This window comes from Melospiza georgiana, chromosome 1 (assembly GCF_028018845.1).
Source record: "Melospiza georgiana isolate bMelGeo1 chromosome 1, bMelGeo1.pri, whole genome shotgun sequence".
NCBI lineage: Eukaryota > Metazoa > Chordata > Aves > Passeriformes > Passerellidae > Melospiza > Melospiza georgiana.
The window spans coordinates 65,092,938-65,120,916 of record NC_080430.1 but is presented as its reverse complement, the minus strand read 5'-3'; the positions used below and the strand labels follow the sequence as shown (position 1 = coordinate 65,120,916).

Sequence of the window (27,979 nt, the reverse complement as noted above, 5' to 3'; positions counted from 1 at the left end):
GCGCACACACAATACAGGACACCAGAGGTGGCTCTGCCGCCCCGCCTTTATTGCCGTGGGACGAGTCCCGCCACCGCCGGCCCGCCCGCCCCCGTACTCCGGGGGTCATCCCAGGGCTCAGGTGATGATCCCAGGGCTCAGGTGATGATCTCCGTCTCGTGTCGCGCCAGCGCCGGCGGCAGCGTGGTCCCGCAGGGGCCCGGGAAGTGGAACCTGGAAGGAAGCGGCAGGTTTAGGGCGCGGGCAGACACCGGCACATCCCGCTGCTTGACCTGGCGAGTCTGGCGGGGGCACGGCAGGGACGGAGCAAAGACGAGGAGGAGAGAGGGGTTTAGGCCCTGTGGGGCGTAGGGACAGACTTCAGCCTCACCCTTTAAATAATACCGTTTGTGTCTTAGATGAAAATTCCACCACGGAAGAAGAATCCTCTTTTCTTACTTTTTAACAGAAACTCAATATTTCATAAGGGTGGGGGGCAAACTAGACCGTATTTGTCTAAACCCAGCGTCAGCAGCTGGACCAGGGGCAGGAAGGAGGGGACTGAAGGCGTTCCCTGAGCAGCGTTACCTGAACCTGTCGGTGGCAGGAGTGGTTTCCATGTTGAACTCCGCGACCGGGACTCCTCTGGCCGAGACCTGCGGGGCGAACATGGCCGCAGGATACACCACGGACGAGGTCCCGACCTGCGGGCAGTGGGACAGGAGTCACAAGAGTAGTAGGACAGCACTCAAACAGACCAAACCAACCCAGCCCCGAGGTGAGGGCCCTTCTCACAACTGTACGTGCACCGAAGCCTAGGAGATACCTACAGAAATGAAACCGAATCAGAATCTGATCAGTGTCACTGCAGATGTAACTATTTAACTTAGCACAGCAATTAGGAATTGTTTCTCTGATGCAGCCCAAAGAAACCCACTTGTAACTGTAGATGGAAAAAAAAATTCCAGAAAAAAATGGCACACTTTGTCTTCAAGGAAAAATAATAACAAAACTTTCCTTCTGTTACTTGAGATCATCCTGTAAATGGAAGACACACTCTAACCAAGTGTTTTGGTTAGGGATCTGGAACCTACATGGCATGTAAACCACCTTGCAAAAAAGCAGCACATTATAACTTATTTCCTTTTCAAACTGAGCATCAAAATAATTGTATTTTTTACTGTTTGAGAAATTAGAACAATAGAACAGTTTGGATTGGAAGAGACCTCAAAGATTATCTTTCCAACCTCTCTGCCATGGGCAGGGACACCTTCTACTAGCCCAGGTTGGTCAGAGCCCCATCCATCCTGGCCTTGAACACTTCCAGGGATGGGGCACCCACAGCTTATCTGGACAACATGTGCCAGTGCCTCACCACCCTCACATTAAACAATGTCTCCCTATATGTAATCTAAAGCCACTCTCTTTCAGTTAAAAGCCATCATGCCTTGTTCCTGGTGAAGCATCCCTCTCTGGCCTCCTTGCAGGCCTCTTTCAGGACTGGAAGGCCACTCTAAGGTCTCCCAAGAGCCCTCCCTTCTCCAGGCTGAGCAGCCCCACTCTCTTCACAGGGAAGGTGCTCCAGTGTCTTTATGAACTTTGTGGCTCTCCTCTGGACTTGCTCCAACACTTCCATGTCCTTATGCTGGGAGCACCAGAACTGTCCATAGTATTCCAGATGGGGTCTCACCAGAGCAGAGTAGAGGGGGAGTGAAATTCAGCAGCCAAACAGCATTGTCTCTAACCCCTGTGTACTTGACTTCTGAGTAGTCTGTGTACATTTTCAAACGGAAAGGTCTTTTAATGTTTTGCACTGACACCAGAGAAGCCCTCTGGGGCTTTCAGTTCCCTCAGGGAAGCTCAGATGCATCTGCTTTGCCCAGGAGTTGCCACGTCCCTAGCGTGGCCTCCCTGGCGGTTCAGAGGACAGGTAAGGAAAGCGCCACTCACGACCAAGCAGAGGTCACAAATATCCAGCTCCTTCTCCACCGCCGTGAGCACGCCGGGATCCAGGGCTTCCCCAAACCACACCACGTGGGGCCGCAGGAGCCCATTGCAGCCGTCCTCCTCACACCTGCTCACACACCACACAGGGACAGGTCAGCAGCGCTCCAGGCTGCGGAGCGGCAAAGCAGATCGCATTCTCCCCTGGGCAGTCTTACCTGCCATCATCCTCTCTGCTCCTTCACAGCCCTCCCCACACCCTCCTCTACCACGTGCTGGACAGAAGGCAGATCATTCCATGCTACACACATGCTGGAAATACACATGGTACTGCATGATCCCAAGGAAGGGGGTGCTGAACAGTTGTTCAGCACAGACACTTAATTGTGTCTTCCCCTTACTCAGCTCCTGAAATGCATGAAAGTTAAAACTCAGCCTCCAACAGCTTTAACAAACTAGCTGACAGGGTTTTAAGGAGAAAATGACCCAAAAGACAGAAGCATATTGTTAGCCTCTTTTTCCTTAGGAATCAGATGAAAAATGTGGCAGCTTTTTCCATCTGCAACTAGCTAAGGCAAAGTTTCAGGCAACATAAAAAAGCAACATGGCACATTCTATGCCTGTGAGGGGACCCCACCATGGTATTCCAGAAAAACAGTGGGTGACACCTGCAAAGTAACAAAACATTTACTGCTGTAGCACTCATTTTCTTGCTGCAATTCTCCTACTACTTCACTTACTACAAATCCCAGGACTTTGGCCACGTTTCATCTTGGTGCTCAGGTACACAAACGTGTGATGCCTTTAGCACCATGGTAACTTCTACATGCTCATTTGTCTCATGCCCCTGTAACTTTAGACTCAGTTTCCTGGGGCAGATTTCCAGAGTTGTTCTCATCTTATTGCAGGGGTTCCATACTGTTATCTCCTATCGCAAAAGTTTCATACCTTCTTGGTGTTTCTCATGAGTAGCTCCTCAGAGCACTGACTCCTTCTTCTTCACAAAGTAGCCACTGCCTCCAGTTTTCAACCACCCCACTCTTTTATAGCACTCTTCTTCTCATTGGTTACAGCTGTGGCTTGTTAGAGTCAGGCCTGTTCCTAATCTTTGATAATTGGCCCAGCTGCAACTCCTTAGGGGTAAGATTACTTTCTACACTATCTATATTTTCTTATATTCTGTCCCCCTACACAGAGTTCTTTGTCTCCTGTGGAATGTCCTTCCAAAACAACATGAACAGTAACATGAAGCTTTGAGATGCACAAAGCATGAAGAGGTAACAGCCCAACAAAGTGATCCATACATACTGAGGAAGGTCTTCAACTGGAATGGCAGCATCTTCTGTGTCAGGATCTGGAGCCCTGTAGTCACAAAATGGAAATACATGTTCAGCAGTACAAAAGGTGTTTTATAGATTAATAAAAACTTTACATTCTCTAAAAACCTTCATATTCTCTAAAGCACATCCTCCAATCAAAGAATCTGCAACTTCAGCCAACTTGAACACCTACTACAATCCTAAAATACCATACATGAGGCAGGCAGGAATTTGTCCAGAATTATCCTGAAGCTGAGCAACTTTAATAAGCTGGCCAAAACTGTCAAAGGCACAACAACTATTTATGTAATTATCTAAAGGTCTGGTGAAATGTAAAGGGAAAAAAGTCCTAAAAAATCTTTGAGTGTATGCCTGGCCCATCCCCCTGCTGGCTTCCTTTTTTAATGGTGAAAGAAAGAAAGGATTACCCCTTCCCAGCCAATGCGGGGCAGATCGGGCTCTTGTAATTCGCAGCTACATTTCCACAGCTGGTGCAGCGAGTTTTAAATAAACTACCTGGAACACATAAAGAGGAAACATCAGGGATGAAGCAATGGCTCTGAGGTGTGGCTGTGCAGGCAAGTGGTTGTGTTTATCCTGGGCAGCTTCTCTTTGCAGACCTTGAAAGCTGTGCCTTGCAGGTAACTTACGACAGGAATGCAACAGCAAAGACAATCCCACTGTGCCACCTTGTTCTGCCTCAGGACATGAGTAATACACAGTCCCATAACATATTTTGCAGGAAAATCGTAATTTAAAATATCACTGAGGGAGATGATTTCTGTTTATTGCTTTTCCTCTTACATCAGAAACATTTTCTTGAAAAAATAAAAGATGCTGGTCAACACCATTTTGTTTGATGCAAAACTCCACCCCCAAAACTTCTGTAGCATTACTAACAAGCTGTCAAGATGTGTAATACAGCCAAGAGCTAAAAATTGTGCCCATTTTGTAAGGAATACAAATAACCAAAATTAAACTCTTGTCAAGACTTCATTGGGTCCACAACTGCTAAATAGCTTGTGCAGGTTTCCTGTGTCCAAAGCACAAAAGTGGTGGTGGGAAATCCCATTTACACCTTTAGTGATACTTGAGTTAAAAAGCATCACAGTGCTAGAGGACCAGGATGGGTCTTTGTCCTGGGAGACTTCTACCCTGTGGCAGGGCCTGAGAAGTGAAAAATCACAGAACCACAGGATAATGAGGTTGGAAGAGACCTCTAAGATCATCAAATCCAACCTATGCCCTAACACCTCAACTATACCAAGTGCCATGTCCAGTCTTTTTTTAATCACATCCAGAGATGGTGATTCTGTGGGGTCAGCTCCAAGGGCTTCCACACCCTCTTCCTCTCCACACCTGTATATTTCCTCAGATCCCAAACCCCCGCTGACCCCCAGGGTGCTGCACTTGCCATGTGCTCCTCTGGCACTTTGTGGGAGTAAGGAATACCACTGACTACAGGGAAGAGAGGGGGAGGGCCACTGGCTGCAGGAGAGAAAGGTAAGGGAATCTCAATTGCTTCCAGTCCCTTTGTCCTCCTGTAGCCAGGAAGTGCACAAGTGAGAAGAGGACAGAGGGAAAACACCAGGGCTGGTGAGGCCAGGCTTGCCAATACACCCTTTATTGGTGGCAGTCTGACACCATCTCTACCACACAGTGGAATCCCTGGGGTTCTTTTCCCCTTTCCTAAGTGAAATCAGCCAGGTGTCACAGCCACATGAATTCAAGTGGATCTGGAGAAAACTGTGCAAGCAAAAGGGAGAACCATTTCCTGTGTACTGTCAGAATCCATTAAAAACAGAAAGATGAGATTCTGTGATCCTAAAGGTGAGGAATAAAGAGAGGCTACAAAGTACCTGAAACAACTTCCAAAAGAGAACAGGGTGTTATTGTAAATAAATTTATGCAAATTATTGTAATTTTGACGACAAAAATCTTTTCTCTCTGTACTTATCCCATTTTCCCTTCTTCCCACTCCCCACCCCAGGTTTCCTGGCCTGTGGCAGACGTGAGCCAGCTCCTACCATGGATTTCTAAGAGGTGCTTGGTGCCTGCCTTCCTGTGCAGCTCATCAATGTTCTGAGTGATGACCACAACGCTCCTTCCTTGCTTGCTGAGACGCTTCTCGCACTCTGCGATGGCAATGTGGGCTGGATTGGGATGTTTGCTCAGCATCACCTCCCGCCGGTAGTGGTAGAATTCCCACACACGGGAAGGGTTTCGTGCAAAAGCCCCTGGAGTAGCCAGCTCCTGCAAAAGATGTAACAGGTCATCCTACAATGAAAGAAGAATCCCTTCCCCAGATGAAGCTTGCTGCATCTCTGCCATTTATACATCTCTGCATCACAAGGTCATCAAATGCAGATTTTCTATAACCAAATGCAGTTGATGAGAATATTGTTCCACAGCCCTTACAGGGGGGACAAGTCAAAATGTCAGATCAAAAGAGGAAATAACTTACAACAACCATGTGGTACGTGGGCTTACACTACACTCCAACCATCCTCTGTGCTGCCCTACCAAACTATTAGGGGCTTAGCACAAAGCAAGATGAGATATTCCAGTGCACACCCTTTTTTTGGCACCCACAACTCTTTTCCACGGCAGTCATAAAACTCAGCATCAAGTAAATGTATTTCCTTTGCTACGAATTTCTTTTCTGCTTTAAGTGTAACACAAGCCAAATTACACTCATTGTTAAAACCAAAGTCTAATGTCTTGTATTTTGTGTGCAGGTAAAATTGAAGCTGCTTTTCGCGGTAACTTTAATTTTGGATTCTCTTTCTCAAAAACGAGGTGCAGCTCAGTCCAGCACCTCAGTGCACAATTCCACTGACAGAGAAACTGAATGCAAGTTTCTGATGCAGCAGGACCAAACATTTATACACACACATGCTTTATCTGAATTGATAGTCACTGAAAGCAAAAAACTCATCTTTAGATTCAAACCAGTTTCAAAAACCCATGTCTCTGGCACTTTTTTAGCTTCATCAGATCTTTCAGGAATGCTGTAATTAAAAACCACAAAGAAAGCAGGTGTGATTGCAGCATTTGGGGTATCAGGTACTGACAGCAGAACAGCTGCTGAAACACCTGCAGCACCAGCAGGATGAGACTTGTGAGGCCCCCACAGAGCTCACACTGTTGGTGCCTTCAGCTGTACTCCCAGCGTCTGCTCCCACCTCCTCTCCCACCCCTTTGGCAGGCAAGATCATTCCAGGCAAAATCCCAGTGCTGGCAAGATCATTCCAGCAGGAGAGACAGCCTGTGGGAGAATTAAAGAACCTGCCCCAAAATAAAACAAGTCCTAAAGCATTTTCAAAGGGTGTTATGAGACACCAAGATTAAAAGAAAACAACCAGTCTCTATTGTCAGTTCTTCCTTTGGTATTTTGGTTTGTTTAAAACGCTAAAGAGTGTAAAACAGGAAAGGCCCCACATGGTAGGAAAACAGTGAGGTTTTGCTCATCTTGCAAAAGATGAGCAAACAGCTGAACTGCAGGAAAACAAGGATGGCAGAAAGACCCAGAGCTGCCTGCAAGAATGTTGTATTTCCCAAGCAACTGATAAACCGAAGGACAGAAGCAGATCCCCAAGGGCACAGAGAAGAGCTGCAGAGGCAGCTGCTGTAGGGAGAGTTCTGTCCCGGCTGCACTGCCATGGGAGAACTTCCACCCTCTTCCTCCAGCTGTTCCTGACGCTCCATGCTCACCTGTGTGATGGACAGAGAGGCACGGCTGAGCAGACACGGGCCACCAGCACCTACCTGGGCTTGCCACTTTCTCCAGAAGCCTCCAGCCCCTCTGAAGGTGGGGACGCCGCTCTCAGCGCTGACCCCGGCTCCGGTGATGATGGCGATGTGCTTGGCCTTGGCAAACACCTCTCGGAAATCAGCCATGTCTGTGCCAGGGCAGGGAAACAAGGAGCTGTTCAGGCACTCACACCCTGCCCTCGGAGGCCACACTTACACATCCACACATGGCTTCCATACACACATCCCGTGACTTCAATTTCGGAACACCTACTGCCTCCTGAGCTTCTGTGTGTTGGAATTTAAAGGGCAGTTCCTGGAGATCCTCAAAACTTGTGTCTGAGCAGGCTCAGTAGGGCAACATGTGCTAAACATGATTATGGTCAATACTGGAAAAGCAGAGCCTATAACTAAAACCCCACACTGGATGCTACCCCAATAACAACTGTTGGCACCACCACCCAGGAACAGTTTGCTTTCTTATTGTTACTTAAGATCCTGAGATGAAAAAAAATACATTTGTTTTGTTGTTTTTGTTTGGATTTTTTTTTTCCCACAAAGTATCACCTTCAAAATTAAGGTAATTTGGGAAAATGTGCTTTCTTTTGTGACATTTTTCCTATTTTCTAAGTTTGCAGCTGTATTTTATATTTTTAAATGTGTTATTCCCACCATTTTTCCTTGCATGGTAGTTTGGGAAAAAGATGGAAAATTTCCTTTGCCTTTTTATGTGAGCCAAGACAAGATTAAACAGGAACAGGTTAACTACAGACAGATAAAAAAAATCTCTTGCAGTTTACCTCAGACATGATTTTCAAAGCAACTCAGGTTAGAATCACAAAATGGCTGAGGTGGGAACAGACCTCTGGAGATTGTTTTGTTCAACCCCCTCTGCTTAAGCAGGGTCAGCCAGAGCAGACTGCCCTGGACTGTGTCCTGTGGGGCGGCTTTTGATATCTCCTTGGATAGAGACTCCATAACCTTCCTGCACAACTCAATCATTGTCTGACCACCCTCACAGCTGACAAACACCATGGGGTGTCTTTATGCACTGAGAGGATGCCCTGGAGCCTTCACTGCCACAAGGGCTCATCACTGGCTTAAGGCTAATGTGGTGCCCACTGGATCCCCAGGGACACTCCTGCCCAGCTGGTCACTCCAGCCTGTCCTAGTGCCTGGGGTTATTTATTCCCAGGGGCAGGACCCTCTGGAGTATCAACCACTCCTCCCAGCTTTGTATTATATGGAAGCTTGCCAAGGATACACTCTGGTCCATTGTCCAGGCCATTAATGAAGGTGTTAAACAACACTGGCCTCAGTACGGGCTCCTGTGGTATCCCACCAGTGAGCAGCCTCCAGCTGAACTTTGAGCTGCTCACCACAACCCTAATCCTCACAATTTACCAGGTGATCTTTCAAATAAAAACCAAAATTACCCCCTCCCTCCCCCCACACTTAGAAAAGCCCACCCCAAGGCAGGTAAGTTCCTGTAGGAAGGAAGAGCCACTGGAGAGGTCCCAAGAACCACCGCACAGAGGCACAGGACTGGGCAGAGAACGCTGCAGTTCTGATGCCCCACCTGCGGCTGCAAACCAAACCTCACAAGCCCTGAACGTGAAAGCTCAGGCCAAAAGCCCTCCCAGCCAGCTCTCTGGCAGCAGCCAAACGCTGATGCTCAAGGCAGCACAAAAAGCAAGTTTGCCTCAGCTACCTGACATTAGGGGGTTGCTATAGTACCTGTATGCAATTTTCAAGTTAAGGCACATTCTCAAATTGAAAAACAAAACCAAAATACCCCCAAACAGGTGAAAAGAGATCAGCCTTAACTGCTAGCCTGAACAGGGCTCCTCAACTGTTACAAATGCTCAAGGCCCAGTTTTGTACAAAGAAATGAGGAATTAGTTTTATTACTCATTAGCATTATGAAAGGAAAATGCAATTAACCACTGCATACTTATGTGCATAGACTATAAACATTAAAAACGTGTTTATGCTGTAACCATGCTGACTGCAAGGGTTTTTGGAACTCTACAGAAAACAGACACAGAAAGGTAATTTTACTATTCTGGGGGACAAATAAAGCAACTTCACACTGTTTTAAACATTTTTAATTAAGCCATGGATTTCACCTAGAACACAAAACCTTCTAGCACTTCAAATCCACCTTAAAAACCTGTCCGGGGTGCTAAAGCAAACAAATACACGTCTTACTTGAACTGGGACGGGCCATTTCCAAGCAAAACTTCTGTTTCTTTGAAGACGAGGCCTTAAGTCCACAATGCACTTGGGAAACCAACCTTCTAGCGGTAGATTGAAAGAGACACATCAGGATCCCTCGGAAGTGTTTCACCTGGGGAGAAATAAATCAAACATCAGCGGCCCAGCCAGGGTGCGTATTTCTGCCGCCTTCCTGTCAGGGGCTCTCCCTGAAGAACCAGGTGCGAGCGCTCCTCACGGCTTCCTCCTGCACCTGCAGAACACGGAATCACCGCCGACCCGAGACCCTGGGGCCGGGATCACCGCTTTTGTTCGGAACCGGGGAGAACAGCCCCGCTGCACAGCGGCGCTTTCGGCCGACACTCAACTTACGCGACGCTCCCGAACTGCGCTGCTAACCCGAGGCAGCTCCCAGGACCACCGGCATTTTAAGAAGAAGGGGGAAAAGCAAAGGACGGAGCTTCGGCGGGCTGCGAGCCTACGTGCATCTGCCGGCCCGCAGAAGGGCGAAGGGGACAGCGCGGGCAGGCGGAGCCTCGCCGAGGGGGAGGGGGCGAGCGCCGGGCCCTCACGTCGGGGCTCCGCCCGCCGGGCCCTCACGCCGGCCCCGGGGCAGCGAGCTCGCGGCCCGCCCGCTGCGACTCACCCCGGGCGGCGGCGGCGGAGGCGGCTGAGGCGGCCGAGCCGTGCGGTGCCGCACGTCCCGCCCCGCGCTGCGCCGCTCCGCCCTCCCGCGGGGAAGGGCCGCGGGGTTAAGGCGGCATGGAGGCGTGGATGGGTGCACTGGAGGCAGCCGCGAGCCGCTTCCCGGCGCTGCGCGGAGCGCGCACGTATCAGCTGGAATGACACGCAAGTAGGTCAGGAAAGCTGGATGGCTTTCCAGCGTCATCCCTCTCTGCGGTCCACCCTCGGGCGTTCGCAGTTTACGCGTTCACGGATGAAAACTCCGCTGCACTCGGACAGCACACTTTTTTTTTTTTTTTTTTTCTTAATGAGGAACGCTGTTTTTAGCATGTTTTGCTGCATAAAGAAGGCAGCGCCTGCTCTCATCCAGCCGCCTCCTCTCCGCCCTTCCCCAACAACCTTAAATCATTACGGTCCTTTTCAGTCAAAGGTTTTGACACATTTCTCCCCCTCCCTTTGGATTCTGTAAATTACCAGCTAAGCAGGTGAAGAAGCCCCCAAAACACGCACCCAAAGAGGGGAAAAAGTCCCACCATGCTCTTTCAAGTCCACCAGCAGCCTGTCCAGCCCCGGGGCAGCTCCTGTGTCCCTCTCCTGTAGGCACAGAGGAGTTACCTGAGCGGGTTCACCTGAGGGCAGGGCACAGCCAGAGCTGCTCCCAGAGATGGCAGCCGACCTTTCCCTCCTTACCCTGCTCCGTGGCACTTGTTATTGTTTAGAGTTCCAGCACTCCGTACTCTGCCTCCAGCTGCAAACTCGAAGGAAGCCTTTGGTGCGGGAATGTTGTTGTTAGTCAGTGGTGCTGACTGAACGCTTGTGCTGGTGCTTGCCGGGCTGTCACAGCTGTTCCCTGAGCGCTCCGTGTCTCCGTAAAGGCAAGCGTGCTCAAAAAAACCAGCACAGAAAACACACTCAGAAAACAAGGTGAAGGCCAGCATGATCTTACTTAGCATTCTAATGACCCTGATGTCAAAATCCATTAATTCTGTGCAGATTGGGAAAACAAACAGGATGGCAGGTTTGTTGAATGAGGGACTGGCTCTGCATAATGTTATTCAGTATCATGACTGGTGTTTGGTTTTTTGAAAATTGAGATCTTGCTACAGACTGTACACTATGCTTACTAGGCAGCTGCTAGTTAAAATTAAAAAGAAAAAAAAAGCAATTCACAGTTGCACTATCACCACAATTTTCTTCCACTTGGAATCCAAAGTTCAAGACAGCAAAATCCTAGTTTAACATTGCTAACAGGAAACAAATACTTCTGTTTATGTACCAGAGTTTTGAGGAGCGCATCGACCAAGGAGCTTTCATCTTCCTATCACATCATTGCACCCGTTAGCTGTGCTCCTTCTAACTTTACACCAGCCCAGGGCAGGGCATGTTAATGTGCAAAATTTGCAAAAGTACAGGTCTTTAAACAACAACAGAACTCACAATGGCATAGGTTATGTGAAATGGGTACAGAAGGACACAAGGTTGGCTTGTTTTGGTCTCTTTGGCATATACAGATTGCCTACTCCAAGAGCACAATTATCCCAGTGTTTCTGAAGCAATCAATCATGCATTCTGTATTCTCAGTGGTCTGAAACAATGAAGAGCCCAGCTGATGCTGGTTGATGGTAACCTGGTGTAACTACTGAATGTGTGCCATAAGAAAATGGCCACACTCATTTTCAAAATTGTTTGTACTGGTCCTGTACAAATATGTTAACGCCAATGTGTAAGTAGATTTCCTAAAAGGTTTACAAAGAATTGAAGTGACATCTAAACTTAACTTCAAGACACTGGAGTGTTTGGCATTGACACCTGGTAGTGTTCCACAGTCATCTGTGCCCGATAAAATAATTCTGCATAAAATCTTTTTCTACTACAGTAGTTTCCTCCAGCAGCAGTGTCATTAATGCAGTGAGAGCAACTCACTGTGGACACCAGAAGCATGAACTGTTCTGCAAAGATACACATTTCAAAATCAATTGACACTTAAGAATTCTGCAGTCTGAGAAGGGACAAAAGCCATGTCAAGGGCAAGTGCACTGTACTTCACAATCTCTCACTGCCTCCTCCAGCACACTGCCCTCCCAGCTGCCAGCAGCTGAGGCCTTTATATATTTAGCAATGATCCTCTCTTGTCTGTCTTCCAGGAACTTGTCCCATCTCCCCTTGACCCACAGGATTCTGTTCTGTGGCAGGAGTTTCCTGGCTTCACTCCCTCTCCTGGGAGGGATGGGGAAAGCAGAAGGTGAGGAATGTGTATCCACAGGGGCTGCTATTCTCCTCTGAGGCTCATTGCTAAGATGGATTCATACCATCCAGTCGTCCACTCCAACCACATTATCCTTCAGCATTTTTACCAAGTCCTTTACATCTGAGCAGCACCAGCTAGAAACAGCTCCCTCTTTGAGCATGAAGCCTAATTGTACCAAACACAAGAAAACCATTTTTTTTTAAATCCCAAGTAAACAGTCTGTATTCTAACACACAACAGGTCTGCACCAATTAAATACAGTATGGCAATATATAAATTACAGTTCTTTACAGAAAATAGTAAAATACGAGAGTCCGCTTACTGTACACAACAATCAAAGAAAGAACAGCAGCTTTCAGTAAGGTCCCAGGTATCTCAATCATCCACTTGCTAAGGAACAAAGAAAAGATACAGCAGGCCATTCACTTCACTCAGTTTTTACCATGTTGCTTTACAAATATCCAGAACACTTGTACAGGCATCTACAGTATCTACATGTGGAACAACCTTCTTAGGAATTCATGAGCACCAGACATAAATCCCTCCATCATTCCCATTATTAAAATAAACTTTACAGATTAAAATTACTTTAGCAGGTTCTATTTCATCTTGATAATAAACCAGCAAGTAACAAGTGCAAAGTTTGCAGTCATGATCCATTTACTGCTTCTTTATTTCCCATTTCTCCCCACCCCACACCCAAAAAAAACCCAAAACCCCCTAAAAAACCCAGAATGTTGTCCTCTCACACCCTTGCAGTAATACTGTTTCTGCAGTCAAACTGCCCAGCTGGCTTTTGCTAACATGTGAAATGCCAGACTCATAGCTTCAGGCATCGTCAGTCATTCCCATGCCAAGTCAGCACAGTGGCAGGCCTCAAGGAAGACAAAACATATGAAGCAGTTGGATATCTCAGTGTGCTTAAACACGGAAGGCTGCACGGTGCCCAGTGACTGAAAGGAACATGGCACCAAGTTACCAGTTAAAACATTTACAATAGAAAGATATAAACAGCAAATATGTCGGTCTAAAACAAGTTCTTTGGTAATTAAGAACAGCGGTTGGGTTTTTTTTTTAAAGAATTCACATCCTGGTTTTTCCTCAATAAAATATCTTTTGTTGTTTAAAATATATCTCCCAAGTTGTTGCGTAACAAATAGTCCAGTACCTCAGTTATCTACAATCAGCTTTAACTGTGTTTTAGTGTGCAGCCGTATCTGCCCACTGGCAGACAAACTATAGATACACATTCATATATATATAATATATATATTATTTATAAAAAATTAGAGCATTAAGTCAAGGACTCTAGAGAATACACATTCCATATGGACAGGTTAAAATGTACAATAGCTTCAAATATCCGTAGAGTTTTCTACACAGCGATGCGTGTAGTAAGTGCAAAAATACTGCGGTTTAGTTAATCCAAGATTTCCTGTTTTCCTGTTTCCTAGAAAAAGCAGAAGCCGCTGCATCTCCTGAATGGCAGAGGACATCTCCTCCTGTCTTGGGAGTGGCTGATGAGCCTTGAAGCACAGAACTCTTCCGTTTCTCTGAAGTGGAAGATGCCTGAGACCGGGAAGTGCTATTCCATTTCCTTGCGGGAGCTGGTGCTTTGCTGAGGCGCCCGGGACGAACGAACACACCGTGCCGTGGTTTGCAGTGGAAGTACTCTCTGCCTTTCACAATTCCATCGTGCTTCCCTTCAATGGAAAGAAATGCACAGGATTAAACGCTGGTGCTGCAATTAGCACATACAATTGAGGCGCTGAAGTGTGAATAGCTTTGGTTATCTGTCAAATAGTCAAGATTGTTCCTGCTGAGTGACAGAGCCAGATGCTCGCCATACACTAGGGAGAACAAAACTTGGAAAGGAGGGCTTAAAATGTGACCAAAAAGATGATTTTCTAAAATATTGCTTTGTTAACTAACAGTTTAAAAAGCCAAGCTTGTGTTCATATTGCAAAATAAACTGTCCTCAAAACCATTTACTTGCAAAGCTTAAAATTTAGCTGGAGACAAACTTCTGGCATAAGTGATGTTACCTGTTAAACTAAAAACATATTTTTAAATTACCTGAAGCATTTCTATAGAAGTTTCTTAACACTTGCAGAGCACTGACTTTTTCCAACCCCTCTCAAGTAACAGAAAACCTGTGCTCTGGAATTCATCTTTCCCCAGTGGAAAACAACAATACATCTCTAAAAGTCACTGACACCAAACCTATCTGACAAGCGAAGCACACTGTTGATACTGTTCATGAATGTGTACACAATGATTTAAAAATAACATGTCAACTTCAGGTTTTGCTTGTTCCTCTGGCCTGTGAAAACAGATAGGTACCAATGGGGAACTACTACAACTTGCAAAAGCAGGGCTTTCAGACAGTTAGAAGTGGATCAGAGCATCCCTATAACCAGAAAGCTGATGATTGGGTACCAATCTTAAGGAAATGGGATAGATACCAAGCTTCAGGAAACGGGAAGTACTTCCCAGGACTGAACTGGACAAAATGATTGTACTGTGACTTTAAAAATTGGTCACACTAGCTGCATAGATAACCCAGAACACATTTAGTCTTACCCAGCTGAACATTGAGTTCAACTCCAACCCAAATTCCAGCTGAAAAGTCGACTGTTCCAACATATCTCACTGTGCCCATCTTATTACTTCCAACACAGACTTGCTCGCCCACGGCCACCCAGCTGGGCAAGATGTGGGTTGGATCTGCAGAAGCACCTTCTTCACAGTCAGAACCATCCAAGTGGTCCTTCGTAATAAAATCGTCCATGGAAGTGTCGGGATAAGTCTCAGGCTCTGAAGAGTCTTTCAGCAGTCCAGAACAAAAAGGGCTTTCCCCAGCATCCACAAGCCAGCTGTCACCTGCTGCAGAGCTCTGCTGGCCCAGGCACGGGCTCTGCCCCTTGCCAGGGCCCCGGGGTGACTCCGAGGCGCTTGCTCCGTTAGAGGGCAGAAGGGAACACGACTGTGGAGCTGTTGAATGGTCAAAGTCCTTCCCATCTTCAACGCCCATGAACTCAGTAAAGGAGTGATCTTCCACAATGTCCGTCGTGTGCTCAACCGTCACCTCGTGTGCTGAAAATTCGATGGTGTTTTTCCCATCCAAGGAACTCAGGGCTGAGAGGGATCCAGCTCTGGGTAACTGCTGAGAGTCTCTGTCAGTGGCACTGAGTGACAGTGATACTTTTTCTGTTAAGGCACTGTTTTCTTTCAGTGGTACCACAGGTAACTTCTCTCTCACTAACTCCTTTTCTGACTCTCGACATTCCTTGTTTAAGGAAGATCTTAAATCTTGTGCAAGGGATGATCCCAAGGGATCACTAGAGTCCAGCTCCTTGGAGTGACTGGCTAGCTGGTCTGTGCTATCACTACAGGGAACAAGCATGTCAGACAGGGTGGCATTAGAGGCACTGTGGGAAAAGTAGCCACTAGTGATGCTGCTAGTGGTGGGGCTGCGGGACACCTCTTTCTCAAGAACACGTGAGCTCATGAAGTCTGATTTAGAGGAAAACCACTCCCTGTTCTCCAGGCTGGCATTGTAAATACTGAAGTCAGCAAACTCCTCCGGTACATAAGGCCGGAAATTTTGAAAACTTTGTGGACTTATCAGTTTCTTATTAATGGCCTCCAACTCACTGTCTTCCTCCTCAGAGTCCTGCAAATGAGAAGAGGAATTAGGATTAGGAACCTGTGACAGTGAGGTTCCCAAAATAAACTAACCATCCTTGATTTTTTCCTTTCTGAGCATGGAGAAATATGTACCTTTAATAGTCTTTATTCTGAAGAATGGAGGACACCATTGAAAAGAGCTGCTGGGAACATGTCCTATCTACACTGAGTACACTGAGCTATTCAATTTTTAGAAAGTAAATTCTGAATAGTTCAGAAAATATAAACCAATTAAAGGAAAGTTACATATTTTCATACACAAATTTTTTTCCCCATGATTTAGACTAATTAAACCTACTGAAGGTATTTTATAGAGTTAATTCACTACCTAACAGGATAAACACAAATATGGATGGTAACGGCCTTAAAGAGTCCCTGCTGCAATACCGGTTATTTAAAACTCTGGGATTATTAAAAACTTTGTACAGTGGGATTTTCTATTAACCTGATATCAGCAAGGCTAAATAATTTTGCTTACCCCTGGCTATCACAGCTGAATATGCTCAGGATGTTTGAATATACAAGCAAAAAGATCAAATATTACAGCAGATCTTCAAGGAAGCATTTTTATGCAGACATGTACGTGTTTGGAGGGAAATAATTGACACTAATCATCCTAGCAGAATTTGGAGGTGCCTCTCTGATGTGTGGGGATGCACCATGGCTAGACCACAGATGTGGCTTTCACGGAGTCCATATGAAGCTGAGAACTTCAGTCCGTAAAGATGAATCTGAATCTGGCAACATGGTAGGGCTGCTCCCCCAAGATAAAATACTGCAGGCAGGACTCTACTTGGGTGCTTCTTTAAGTACTTCCTTCATTATATACATATATATCTTTATTTACACATATATATGCAGGTATAAAAATAGGTGTATGTATACACACATATATATAGTAAAAATGGTTAGTTTATAGGAAATTTCTACTACAAATAATTGTATTTTAGGAAAAAGAAAAAAGGCTGATGCCCTTTAAAGAAACTGTAGCACCCATTGTTTCTCAGTTCCTTTATCTGCATCACAGATTTCAAACTCTGATCAAGGCAGATCCTGTGTGATATCTGAAGTGCCTGGATGCTTTCAGACACCTGCTGTGATTCACCAATGTCAAAGGAAAAGCAGAACAGTTAACCAACAGTTAACAGTGTACCAATACATCAGTTTAAACATCCTCTAGAAAATGTTTCCTCACTTCAAAGTAGCCAAGACTGCTCAAATAACTTTGTATAACAAAGCTTCCAATGCCCGGACAGGGAACAGATTTGCTCAGTTTGCCCATGTCAGAATAATCACAGAATTGTTTGGACTGGAAGGCACCTCTTGAGGTCAATTAGCCCAATCTCCCTCTGCTCAAGCTGGGTCAGACAGAGCAGGTTGTCCAAGACAGAGTCCAATTGGGTGGGTTTTGAGATCTCTACAACCTTCCAGCACAACTCATTCCAGTGATTGACCCCCCTCACAGCAGACAAAGTGTTTTCTTGTTCCATCTTGTGGTCAGATGGAATCTCATGAGTTTTGATTTGCTCATGTCCTGCCACTGGACACTGCTGAGAAGAGTCTGCCTTGGCCCATTGGGTGTTTTTATATATTGATAAGATACCCCTGTGACTGGTCTCCTTAAGGCTGAACAGCACCAGATATTCCAGCCTCTCCCCATTTGTCAGACAGCCTGTATCTGTAAAAAGGTCTCATGTCCATTCTTAGCAAGTTCAAACTCATAGCAAATATAATTCAGTATTGCCCATGCAAAATAGCCTCTTAAGATGACTCAATATTTTCAATAATATTAAGTTTTTTGTTAGCACAGCTATCAGTATCTCAACAGGATGTCTCTACTTGTCTAAGTATATCTGACAAATCCAACCACATTTCAGATTATTAATATTTGATCAAGTAAAGGCTTGGTATCCTTTGCTTTCTAGTTTTCATGGCACTCTTCCAGAGTATTTAATACAGAATTTGGATGAAGGCTTTAGTTTGCAATTATTTATTTCTCTGAAGAGGAGCAATAGTGTTATAAAATGTCATGTAAGACTACTGAGTATTATTTATACTCTTGAAAATCTTGCTACTTACATCTGAAATGCACAGCTCCTTTAGAAGTAAAGGAACAAATTAATACCTACTTTATTGAGACTACAAATATCCTTCCAAAGCCTTATGCAAAGTATCTTTTTTGCATATTGCAGGATACCAGTTGCTCATCTCTGAGGGATGTTTTCTCAATCATTCTGCTTACTTCTTCCCTTTTACCAATTTTATTTGTTCAAAACTAAGTTTTGTTCTATGCTGAACCTTATAGTTTGGGTGGTTTTTTTTTTAAACATTAAAAACTAAGAATTTATCAAATATAAAGTTGAAGATTATGTATGAACTCCAAACTAATAAACATTTAATTAGGAAAGTATTTCTAGTTGATATTGGCTAAACATCTCCTTGAGACCAAAATGTATTTTTGTAAGAGTTCTTTGTGCCTCCTTTGAAACTTATAAGATTCCTCATTTGACTGAAAAAACCTCACCTTGGTGGTGTCCCTGTCCAGAATCAGACTGGATAAGAGGCTGTAACTGAGAAATGGTTCTACAGACATACAGACACTGGTGAATGATGAGGAAAGGCCAAACAAGTAACCACAGTGTCAGTCAAGTGCCATTTCAGGGTTATCTGTCATCACAAGTACAAAAGCTCAGCTACAGAGAACCAGCCCTCTTACTAGAACATGGGCTCTGAAGAACACTGTGAATAGGTGAGGAGACACCACCTTGTGACAAACAAAAAGATGCCCCTGCTGGGGACAAGACATAGTTCCTTTCAGAGCTCATCTTAAGTTTCCTGATGGGGAAATTCCAGAAACAAAGCAATATTAGAGTTTTTCAAATTTCTGTGGATGTGAGATGGGGGAAAAAAGAAAGAAGGTGCCTTGTACCTACTTTATTTATACCTTGTATTGGTATAAATAAAGATAAAATCTTTGAAAAATTGGTCAAGAAATTTCAGCAACTCCCCTGGGATGTAACAGAATGACTATAATGAAAAGCAGATTTAAGAACTGGTAACAGAAAGTCCACAACAGTAAGAACTAATGAGACAAGACTATGCATCAAGTTCTAGCAGTAAAGAAGCAAAATAAGCAAGAGCACAGAGCAGCTTCCTTACACCTGTTTTGCATCTGCATTTTCAAATCCCTAAATTACACTTCTCAAGTAACCTCAACAAGTTAGTTCCCATTTTACTAATTTAAAAATCAGTAATACTTATCTAGTGGTTGCACCACAGGTGCCTCAATTTTTATTGCCTGCTAGAAGGGCTTCCTCTCAGCAAACCCTCTCTTAAACATGTTAATTACTGGTAGTATTTAGATACACTTAATATGAGAACATTTAATCTGACCTTAACATAAGTCATTGTATTCCTATATTATAGAGAACATGCCCCTATATATATCATGCTGTTTGGATACAGCTGCAATATCAAGCATGTGTAACTACTCTCTGAAATTTCAGGTTGAATGCTCTATTTCAGGCCAATCAAAAATATTTTTGTTAACTGCTTTCCCCTCCCCCCCCTTCCTTTGGCAGATGTGTTTTGAATATTGGAATACTTCAGTCTAGTTAAAATATAGGACTCACAGCAGCTCTGAAAAATGGGGTAGCCTGGGAAGCCTACAGCCTACAAAGGCTTCTTTCCTAAAGCAATAAAACCTCCAGAAGCATCACTTGCTAAACACAACACCCTAGGCTGTCTGGGCTACACAACCAGCTTTGTCAACCTCCTCCCCACTAGCAGCTGCTCCTTCTTGCCTGTATTCCCAGGACCCTCAAGGGTCTAAAAAGCCATCAGACAGAGGAATAGATCCAAATGGAAAACCCCATGGTAGTCAAGCCGTCAGCTGGGTGGATCAGTTCCCTTGATCTGACTTCCTATGCAACCAAACAAAAAGCTGTGTTGATACAAGGGAAAAGTCAGTAGGAGTCAAGCAGCTGAGAACTGAAAGAACACCTATTTCTATGGCCCTGTTTGCTACAGCAGGTTTAGAGTGTTCAGTGAATTAGTTCCTCTCTAGCTGGCAAAGCCTGGTGGCAGGATGTTGCCCTTTCCTAGCTCTGAAAGCTTCTGTGTATCTGTGGAAAGCAGCACAGGCAGTGCCTGGGTTAATTCAGGGCATGCATGGGGTGGGACTTTGTTTTCACCCAAGGGATTAGAACTGCCCTCAAGTTGCTATGGAAAGTTTTGTAACAATTTATTTTCCAAGGGATGTTTTTTCAACCCACTAGAAGATTTTTTTCTTCCAAATACCTTCATGCTATTTGTATCAGTGACTCAGTGCGAGCCAGCACGTCAGCTACCTAATGGAAAATTAACATGATCAAGAATAAAACAGCTGCCACCCAAACCCAGCAGCCAAGCGTCAAATATATACAGCAGAACACTCAGGATACTTTGGTCTAACAACTGACAAAACAGCATTAGAAATCCAGAACAGGTTTTTTAATGGCTTGGCTCCGTGATAGGAATGAAGATAACTGCTGAATAGAAGAACCCATCACTAGAATTTTGTGGAAAAGTGTCCCATAGGACTTACAGGAAATAATTTGAAGGTTCTGAATTTTAAATCTAAAGCTCTGATTAAAGCAAGTATTTGCAGCCATGTTCCACAGCCCCAAAATCAAAACCATCATACAGCAGAAATGATGATACACCTTTTGTTGAAGCAGCAGTGAGAAGAGGATTTAGCAAGTGAAGATTAAAACAAAAGCCCTCCACCTCAATTTCCACCTGAATTATGATGAAGACAGGCTGCAGGTTAATTAAGAGCGGCAATCTTATTTTAGTCATATTACTTCCATGTCAGGCAATGATAAGCTTTTATAGTGTACCCACACCTAAATGCACAGTTACTTACACCAAATGGGATCATTCCATTTACTCTGGGGTATAGTCACAAAATCTAGGTAACATACAAGGCATATTAGAGTGACAACAGCACAGCTCACTAACCCATCCTTTACTTGATCATTTGTGCCCTGTAAATACTACAGCCTCCCCTCTCCCCCAACCCCACAAGACATATGACATATAAACATTAAAACCCAAAACAAAACAAAAACAGAACACCAAACCCCAGTAGAGTTAGTTCCAATGACAGAATGCATTTGCAAGCCAGGCAAGCAACTGTTACAACCATAACCTACAATCAGTCACAAGTGGTTATTTCCACCTCACAATTACTTTTTCCTGCTGGAGTAGCGTGAGTGCCTCAAGCCCACCACCAGGCCTCGAGACAGAAAGTGGTACAAAACTTACAATCTTCTCCTCAGGCATGCTGCTGGCTCTGCTTCCTGCAGGCACAGCACAGCCAGCACAGTGCACCTGGGATGGAGGCATGCTCTGCAAAGGTTGAGACACACAACACATCACACAAAGCACAGCTCTGACCACGGTGCTAACTGGGTGCCAAGTCAGAAAGGTGTGAAAATGTGATGAAGGTGAAACACCCATGCTGGCCATACAGACATCAAAATTCAAGTTAATGGGTAGGGGAACTCATGCACTCCTCCCAGAGTGTGAGGGTAGGAATAAAGGCCAGAATTATAGCCACCCCAGAACAGTTTCACAGAATTACATTTCATCTATTAAAAAAACCACACCAACATCTTACTGAAGAATAAAAAAAAAAAAAGGTGTAAAGGTAATAAAGTAGTTACTGCTACTTTAAAATAGAAGTATCCTGTAATGGAGAATATATACCAAGAAGTAAAAAAACCCCAAAATCCACAAACCCTGTATTCAGGTAAAAAACAAAACTCCAAAAAGCAAAACTCCACCAGATATAAAGAGTGACCCGAATACTTTCACCAGAGAATTACAAAATTCTGTTGCAACAGATGCAAATGATTTGCCAAGTACACAAAATCACTCCTTCTCCTATAAAAAAGCAGGTGGTTTTCAAAGATTACCTCTTGACTAAGTAGAGGTCGGCTTTCAAGTGGGGTCTTCCTTTTATGTTCCTCTTTCACTGGCATTAAGGGCTTGAAAAACTTTGGTGGCTGGGGAGAAAATGCTTTAAAAGGGCTGGTCATTAAAGTATGGGAATTCTCTGCTACAACACCTAGGTAAAAAAGCAAAAACAGTGTACTTCAGTTCTTCTTATCCTGACTGCGAGATCATATTTCAAAACAACTGAAGGTTAAGCCATGCTAATTGACAAAGTTGCTGGCCACAGAAAAATCTCAGTATTTAAGTATTTAACCACTGGCCTAGGCATGAAATAATGCACAGCTCAGTGAGATCCTCAGAGAAATCTGGAAACAAAAGGAAAGCAGAGAAGAGCAGTATCTGCCCCTTCCATTCTGAGGCTCCAACATTTCTCCTTCTTATCTTGGTCATAAAAGCAGTGGGAAGTGTCCTTGAAAATAGAACTGAGAAGCTCTTTGCTTCCTGTGTCTCACCTGACCTCTGCCCACAAGACTGCAAATCTGCCCTGTAACCAAACCAGCCATCCAGAACAGGCAGCATGATCAAAAAGGAAATTATAAGCAAGGAAGAAATGAATAAACCCCCAGTCCCACTTTATCGCAGCAATATTTCTACCTCCACTGCCTGTTCAATGTGACCTGAAGGAAACAAGGCACTTGTGACGCACTGACAGGGAGGCACAGACAATATCCACATATCATGTAAAGAACCTGTCTAAGGACACTTCCCACTTTAATAAAAGCATCTTCATCTTTAAATTCATAAAATAACAGCAGCTGCATTCTGTTCTTTTGTGTGTGTGTGCGCAGTGTTTTGTTTTGTTTTGGGTGGGATTTTTTCTTTTTTTTTTTTCTTCTACAGTTTTGATTTATATTTAGCACATTCTGTCCACCTCTTTTACTGCCTTTCCTGGATGTCTTATACATTTCTCCTTTTCTCCCCTATTTCCAGCTTATGTTTAGTTGTTTAAGTAGAAGCTGAGTAACACAATTATTAGGAAAAGAGCACTGGGAATTTAACTTTCAGTTTAATGCAGTAAGTAAGAATCCACCAGCACTGTCATTACATGTATGAAATCTCACCAGTGCCATCTTTGCTCTTGCGAGGTGACTCCCTGGGTAAAGTACCATAGCATGACACATCTTGATAACTGGAACAACAGTCAGACATATCTAGGTGACTTTCAGACCAACCCTAAAAAAATAAAAACACATAAATCTGTATTATGATGATGCAGGCAAATATGGAAAAAATCAATAGGTAAACTCAGGTTGTTTTTTTTAAGAGTCAACCAAATCCCACAAACCAAAGGTATGTCAATTACTGACTTCAGACAATTTCCCTATCACACAGAAATGCATTGTTTTAAAGGCAATTAGCCGGTCAGAGAAGTAGTTAGAGTTTCACTCTGCTTCTTACATATCAGTGTATGTAATTCTAATATGAAAGGCCGAGAAGCAATAAGGTTTAATGCAAAATTATATGTAATGGGTGCAGAACTTCAAAGATATATTACGTAAATCAACTGCTTTCAATACTATTAAAAGGAAATACTATTTCTATTTTCCTTTTTTTCCCCCCAATTCTCAAACACATCTTGCTTCTGGTGGGGGTGGGAAATCTGGGAATGTGAGCTGTTTGTTGCTATGTTTCCCTACCTTGTCATCTTCATCGCAAGCAGAAAGATCCAGTCGACTACAGGACACCTATGGAACACCAACAGACAGAATGACCAAATGCCTACCCCTTATTTGTGAGATGTAATACCTTGAGGAAAGACTATGATCATTTAGTCCTAGCAACTGTTTTGCTTTCTCTTTTCAGACCAGATTATGTATAAAGACATCTACATTTCTGCTGTATGAGTGAATGAGAGAACACATAAAATGGAAACTACCCCTTATATAATGAAAAAAGTTAAAGGGATTTGGAGGTAAGAGGAATATGCATCAGGGCAGTTGTCATCCTGAACTACTTCCCAAATTGATATCCTTGTAAAAGGAGAAGAGTTTCAACCAACCCTCCCCTCTTTCCTGAAAACTTTGTTATCTCCTAGGACAGACAATTTTGGGGATGGGATTTCACTTCACATCCACTTCCCCACAGGCTGGTTAGTCCCAGCACAGAGTAGTCATTACCATATCTCCTTGTGCAAGCATTACATCAGCACAGAGCCAGCAGCCCCTGCCCCATCCATGCTAATGACAAAGGCTCCTTACATTGTGCACATTCGGAGTGCTGATGCTCCTGCGGATGTTCCTGGCTTTGGTGGAGAGAGCCTCTTTGACAGTGACTGCCTGTGAAAACAGAACAAAACACTAACAGCAATGCCATGGTCTCCTCAGGAGAACCGAGCAAGCAGGATAGCAACTTTTTTCAGTGTAGCTAACAGCAGCAACCAGGGCTTGCACTCACAAATCTTAATTTGCACACACAGCCACCAAAGCTTCTGTCTGAAATTCATTCTTTGGCCTTTGCTTGTTCAGGTTCTGAGTACTACATTGTTGCCAACTTTTGTTCCTACATCCACCACCCCTGGAAATTTGTATTTCACAGAACTTCATCTTACATCTATCCGTCCAATGATCTCTAAAAAAAAAAACAACTGAAACAAAAAAAGCCACACAGTATTTTTAAAAGATCAGTCATCTCCTCTTGAATTCTCATAATCTCCTCTGGAATTCTCATAACCCAGTGCAAAGGTTGCAAGAAATGCCTTTTCCTTGCCTGTCTTAGCCGTTCAAGGCTCAGAATGTTCTCCACTTGCAGCACACCACGTGTGTATTTCTCGATGTAGGTTTCGCCATCGGATGTGCCCTCGTTCTCACTCCTTGCAGCCATCAGCGCTAAGGTCTCACGATCCTCAATTTCTTCTGTAGCCTAGAGTACAAGTTACACCATTCAAGGTTTCAAAAAGGAAAGCCAATTGTTTTAGCTCACTTTTTTAACCAGTTCAATCCAGAAATTAATTTGAATTGGGCATCTTAAACTTAACCAGCAAACCTAATTACAGTGAATGATCCAGGGTTGTTCCATAGAGATGCAAATGATGCCGAAGAGATCAAGCTTAGGAGAAGTTTTGAGCATTTGCTGTAGCAAATAACTTCTAGAAAAAATGCATATATAACCTGAAATTGTGTATGTAAAGGCACAACTAATGACAACTTCCTAGGCAAGGAAATGTAATTTCCTCCCTTAAAATATGCTGTGATTTCCCTAGAGTTTAAAATTTAAGTGGTGCAACAAAGTGACAATAACAGGGTTTCAAGACTATTTATGTTTTCATTTGTCCAGTTTGTTTACTTTTAAAATAAATTTTATAGTACATTTACAACTTGTACAAACTTTTTTTCCTGTAAAAAGTAATTTATACTCCTGTGAAACTCAGATTCCCAGTTATTCTGTTTCCACAAACCTGAACATTCCTCTGAGTACCCTCTATATTTCCCTTCAGGCACTAACAGGCTTTCAAAAATAACTTTACTACAAAAACTCAGTTAAATACAGTAGAAGAGAAAATAAAATCCCCACAGTTTTCAACTGTTTAAAGTTAAATACAATCTCACACTGAACGTCAGTATTATCCACTTTGGCAAACTGCCCCATAGCAGCAAAGCAGGACATTTACTTTCTAATCAGTATCACCCACTGCAGTAGGTCAATTCTGTTGGTTTCTGTGAATTTGCCAGAGAAATAGGCTATGATTTACCTTTGGTATATTGGATACTATTTCATAAGTCACTCCACAGGCATAATATATATTTTTCAAGGATATTCTCCTTTTCAGGCTCTGGGTAAAACTCTGGAAAGAAAGTAATTTTCAGTTACTGTTTTAATAATTATTATTTATGACATCCTAAGAAATAAAAAGGTGCAATGAAAAATCTGATTATAAAGCAAATCAGAACCATAAATTACCATTTATTAAATTACTTTTTTTAGCATTTATGATATTTTAAGCACACTTTGCAATATTGTGCTCAGTACACAACGCTACTTAGTTCAATTAGCTAAAAATGGACAGTTCAAAGAAATACACCAGTACACACTTCAGTGCAACCTATAAAAATCTCGTTTTCATTTCTCTCTCATAAGAACCGGGGAGACCAGACTCACAAAATTAAGCAAGCAGCTAAGAAAACACATTCATTAAATTAAGAATATAAAACAAAACAAGGAATAAAATAATATATAAACTTATTACCTGCTTGTTATAGATGTTGGCTGCAATCCTTTTGCGTAATACCAGTTCCATTGCAGCAGGGTGACTGAGCTGCACAGTGGTCTTCACTATTAAGTAAATTCGCTCATTTTGAGGAGTTACCCTATTGAGGTGCACTGAGTCATGGACAGAAGAGTCCCAGGCAGCAGTGGCTGAAACCTATGCAGACAAATTATGTGGAAGAAGGAAAGTATAATCAAAGATTATATTATTCTAAAAACAGGTATCATTTACAATGATTTAACATGAAGTAGAATAATTCCTTAATGAGAGCAAAATCACTCTAATTGAACAAAGTGGAATCAAATCTCCTTTCATAGTAAAGAATTTATCAGAAAAATCATAAAATAGGTGTTAAGATACTGGGGAAAATAATTATGACCACAATCTCTGCACTATGCAAACCCTGTCCCAAAAGGAAGTTTTCACACGTCTGGAGACAGAAAGGAAAGCAGAAGAAAGACTGGATGAAGGAATACAGATCCTACTGCTACTACATTAGAAGTATATTAATTTCAATGTAAAATCTTTCATCTATGTTGGATTAGGTTAACAGCCCAGACAGAATAAACCTGCACCTGTTCTGCAGAACTTTTTTTCCTTCCCTCTGTCTTCCCCCCAACTTTGGTGTCCTCTTTATTATGGAAACAGTCTCTTAAACAATGGCCTGAGTGGTTGCAGGACATGGAAAGTGTCAGTTAAGAAATTCCAAAATGGATTCAGAACCATTAATTTCCAACAATTCCCAAACCATATATTTAAAAACCAGTAATTACTAGTAGTAATTTGTAGTAATAACTACAATAATTTGTAGTAATTTGTACTAATAACTACAAATTAAAGAATTCTTATTTAAGTATTAAGCTTTGCCTAGTGCACACAATAAAACAAGTCATTTTCTCGGAAGAGTTAAGAGCCTGCAAGAGGAATGAAGAAGGAGTGAGGAAAGCAGGAAAAGGGATTTTGAGTCAGGCAGTTGAATAATTGTTTGCCAAGAGCTAAGATTTGTCATCTCTGAATTAAGGCAAAAGAGCTAACCAGTCATATCCTCTTAAATTCTAAATAATTAGGCTGGAAAATAAAGGCAGCACTAGATGCAGATGGTACTTCTAAGACAAAAAAGTAATAATAATAATAATTATTAAATACATAGAAGTAGGAAAAAAAACATAAGAAGAAAGCATTTACACAAGCTGCAGTTGTCAAAAAGGAGGCTTGCTAACAATTTACCTCATCATCACTGTGTTTTATGATCGGCAGATAAAAGAATGGGCTCCCATGCTCCTTTGGTAGTATTGAGTTAACTCCTGATGCATGGGGACCTATAAGTTGTTCATTGGCACTGAGGTCATCAGCTAATGAAACAAATGTGCAAAGAATGAAATAGTTTTATATCAAAGGATATGAATATATAGAGGCAAAATTGTAATAAAGGCCTATCCATATTTCATAATACATTTAATCCTACTTAATTTATTACTACGCAGCATTTGCAGATGATTTCAGCATACAAAAGAAATGGAGAATAGCAGTTCTGGCTACATCACACTTTTAGCTAAACAAACAAAAGGTGTGCAATGACACAATGAACCTGTTTAAATATCCTGTTTGATTTTTTTGTCTGCTAATCTCTACTGATAGTAAAAAAAACAAAAAAGAAAACCAAATAACCCACAAACCACACTGCAACAAACCATTCCTTGTGAGCACAGATGAAGGAAGAGCGTATTTCACTTTCCAAAAGTATCAGCTAAAGCAGGTTATTGACACATTGCCTATATAAATATGTGTAATAGGCACCATTCCAGTGCTGGATGTGATAAGGCCTATAGATCCTCTTGTGCTTTATGTTCAGGTTTTTAATTAGACTTGCTTCCTAAACAGTCCTTAAATGTGGAGCTACCTCTAGTTTCTTGTTACTGCGTATCAGTGTCTTAAGAATAC

The 27,979-nt window shown here is 43.1% G+C and overlaps 2 protein-coding genes across 5 annotated transcripts in view; both read right to left on the bottom strand.

Moving 5' to 3' along the window:
- Positions 1–35: 35 nt before the first annotated feature.
- On the bottom strand, positions 36–9,906 carry SIRT5 (sirtuin 5). Of its 2 annotated transcripts, none has more exons than XM_058027302.1 (9): positions 9,859–9,906; positions 9,207–9,345; positions 7,011–7,144; positions 5,270–5,495; positions 3,671–3,758; positions 3,232–3,285; positions 1,930–2,053; positions 568–683; positions 36–213 (listed from the first exon to the last, which is right to left on the bottom strand). In XM_058027302.1, exons 2-9 carry the CDS (start codon positions 9,319–9,321, stop codon positions 138–140), a joined length of 933 nt encoding a protein of 310 aa, XP_057883285.1. In that variant the 5' UTR covers positions 9,322–9,345; positions 9,859–9,906; the 3' UTR covers positions 36–137. The 2 variants fall into 2 exon arrangements, with proteins under 2 accessions (XP_057883285.1, XP_057883281.1); XM_058027298.1 differs by lacking the exon at positions 9,859–9,906 and adding an exon at positions 9,585–9,764.
- A 949-nt stretch (positions 9,907–10,855) lies between these two features.
- The window catches only part of KIF13A (kinesin family member 13A), a 104,921-nt gene continuing 87,797 nt past the window's right edge, over positions 10,856–27,979 (bottom strand). For 2 of the 3 annotated variants that reach the window (XM_058044915.1, XM_058044925.1), the window contains 10 exons: positions 27,266–27,390; positions 26,018–26,194; positions 25,523–25,615; positions 24,541–24,693; positions 24,033–24,110; positions 23,472–23,519; positions 22,896–23,007; positions 21,795–21,946; positions 14,728–15,820; positions 10,856–13,847 (listed from right to left, as the gene is read on the bottom strand). In XM_058044915.1, coding sequence (XP_057900898.1) covers positions 13,561–13,847; positions 14,728–15,820; positions 21,795–21,946; positions 22,896–23,007; positions 23,472–23,519; positions 24,033–24,110; positions 24,541–24,693; positions 25,523–25,615; positions 26,018–26,194; positions 27,266–27,390 — 2,318 coding nt within the window. In that variant the 3' untranslated portion in view covers positions 10,856–13,560. Of the gene's footprint in view, positions 13,848–14,727; positions 15,821–21,141; positions 21,226–21,794; positions 21,947–22,895; positions 23,008–23,471; positions 23,520–24,032; positions 24,111–24,540; positions 24,694–25,522; positions 25,616–26,017; positions 26,195–27,265; positions 27,391–27,979 lie in introns of all 3 variants that reach the window. The other variant, XM_058044934.1, reaches the window with a different exon arrangement.

Excerpts from the sequence above, each read along its gene's own strand:
- SIRT5 (XM_058027302.1), bottom strand. The coding sequence starts at position 9,321 with ATGTGTCTCTTTCAATCTACCGCTAGAAGGTTGGTTTCCCAAGTGCAT. Across the intron at positions 2,054-3,231 it reads CCAGTTGAAGACCTTCCTCA|GTGTGAGGAGGACGGCTGCA; the intron begins GTATGTATGGAT and ends GTGTGTGAGCAG. Across the intron at positions 214-567 it reads CCTGCCACCGACAGGTTCAG|GTTCCACTTCCCGGGCCCCT; the intron begins GTAACGCTGCTC and ends GCTTCCTTCCAG.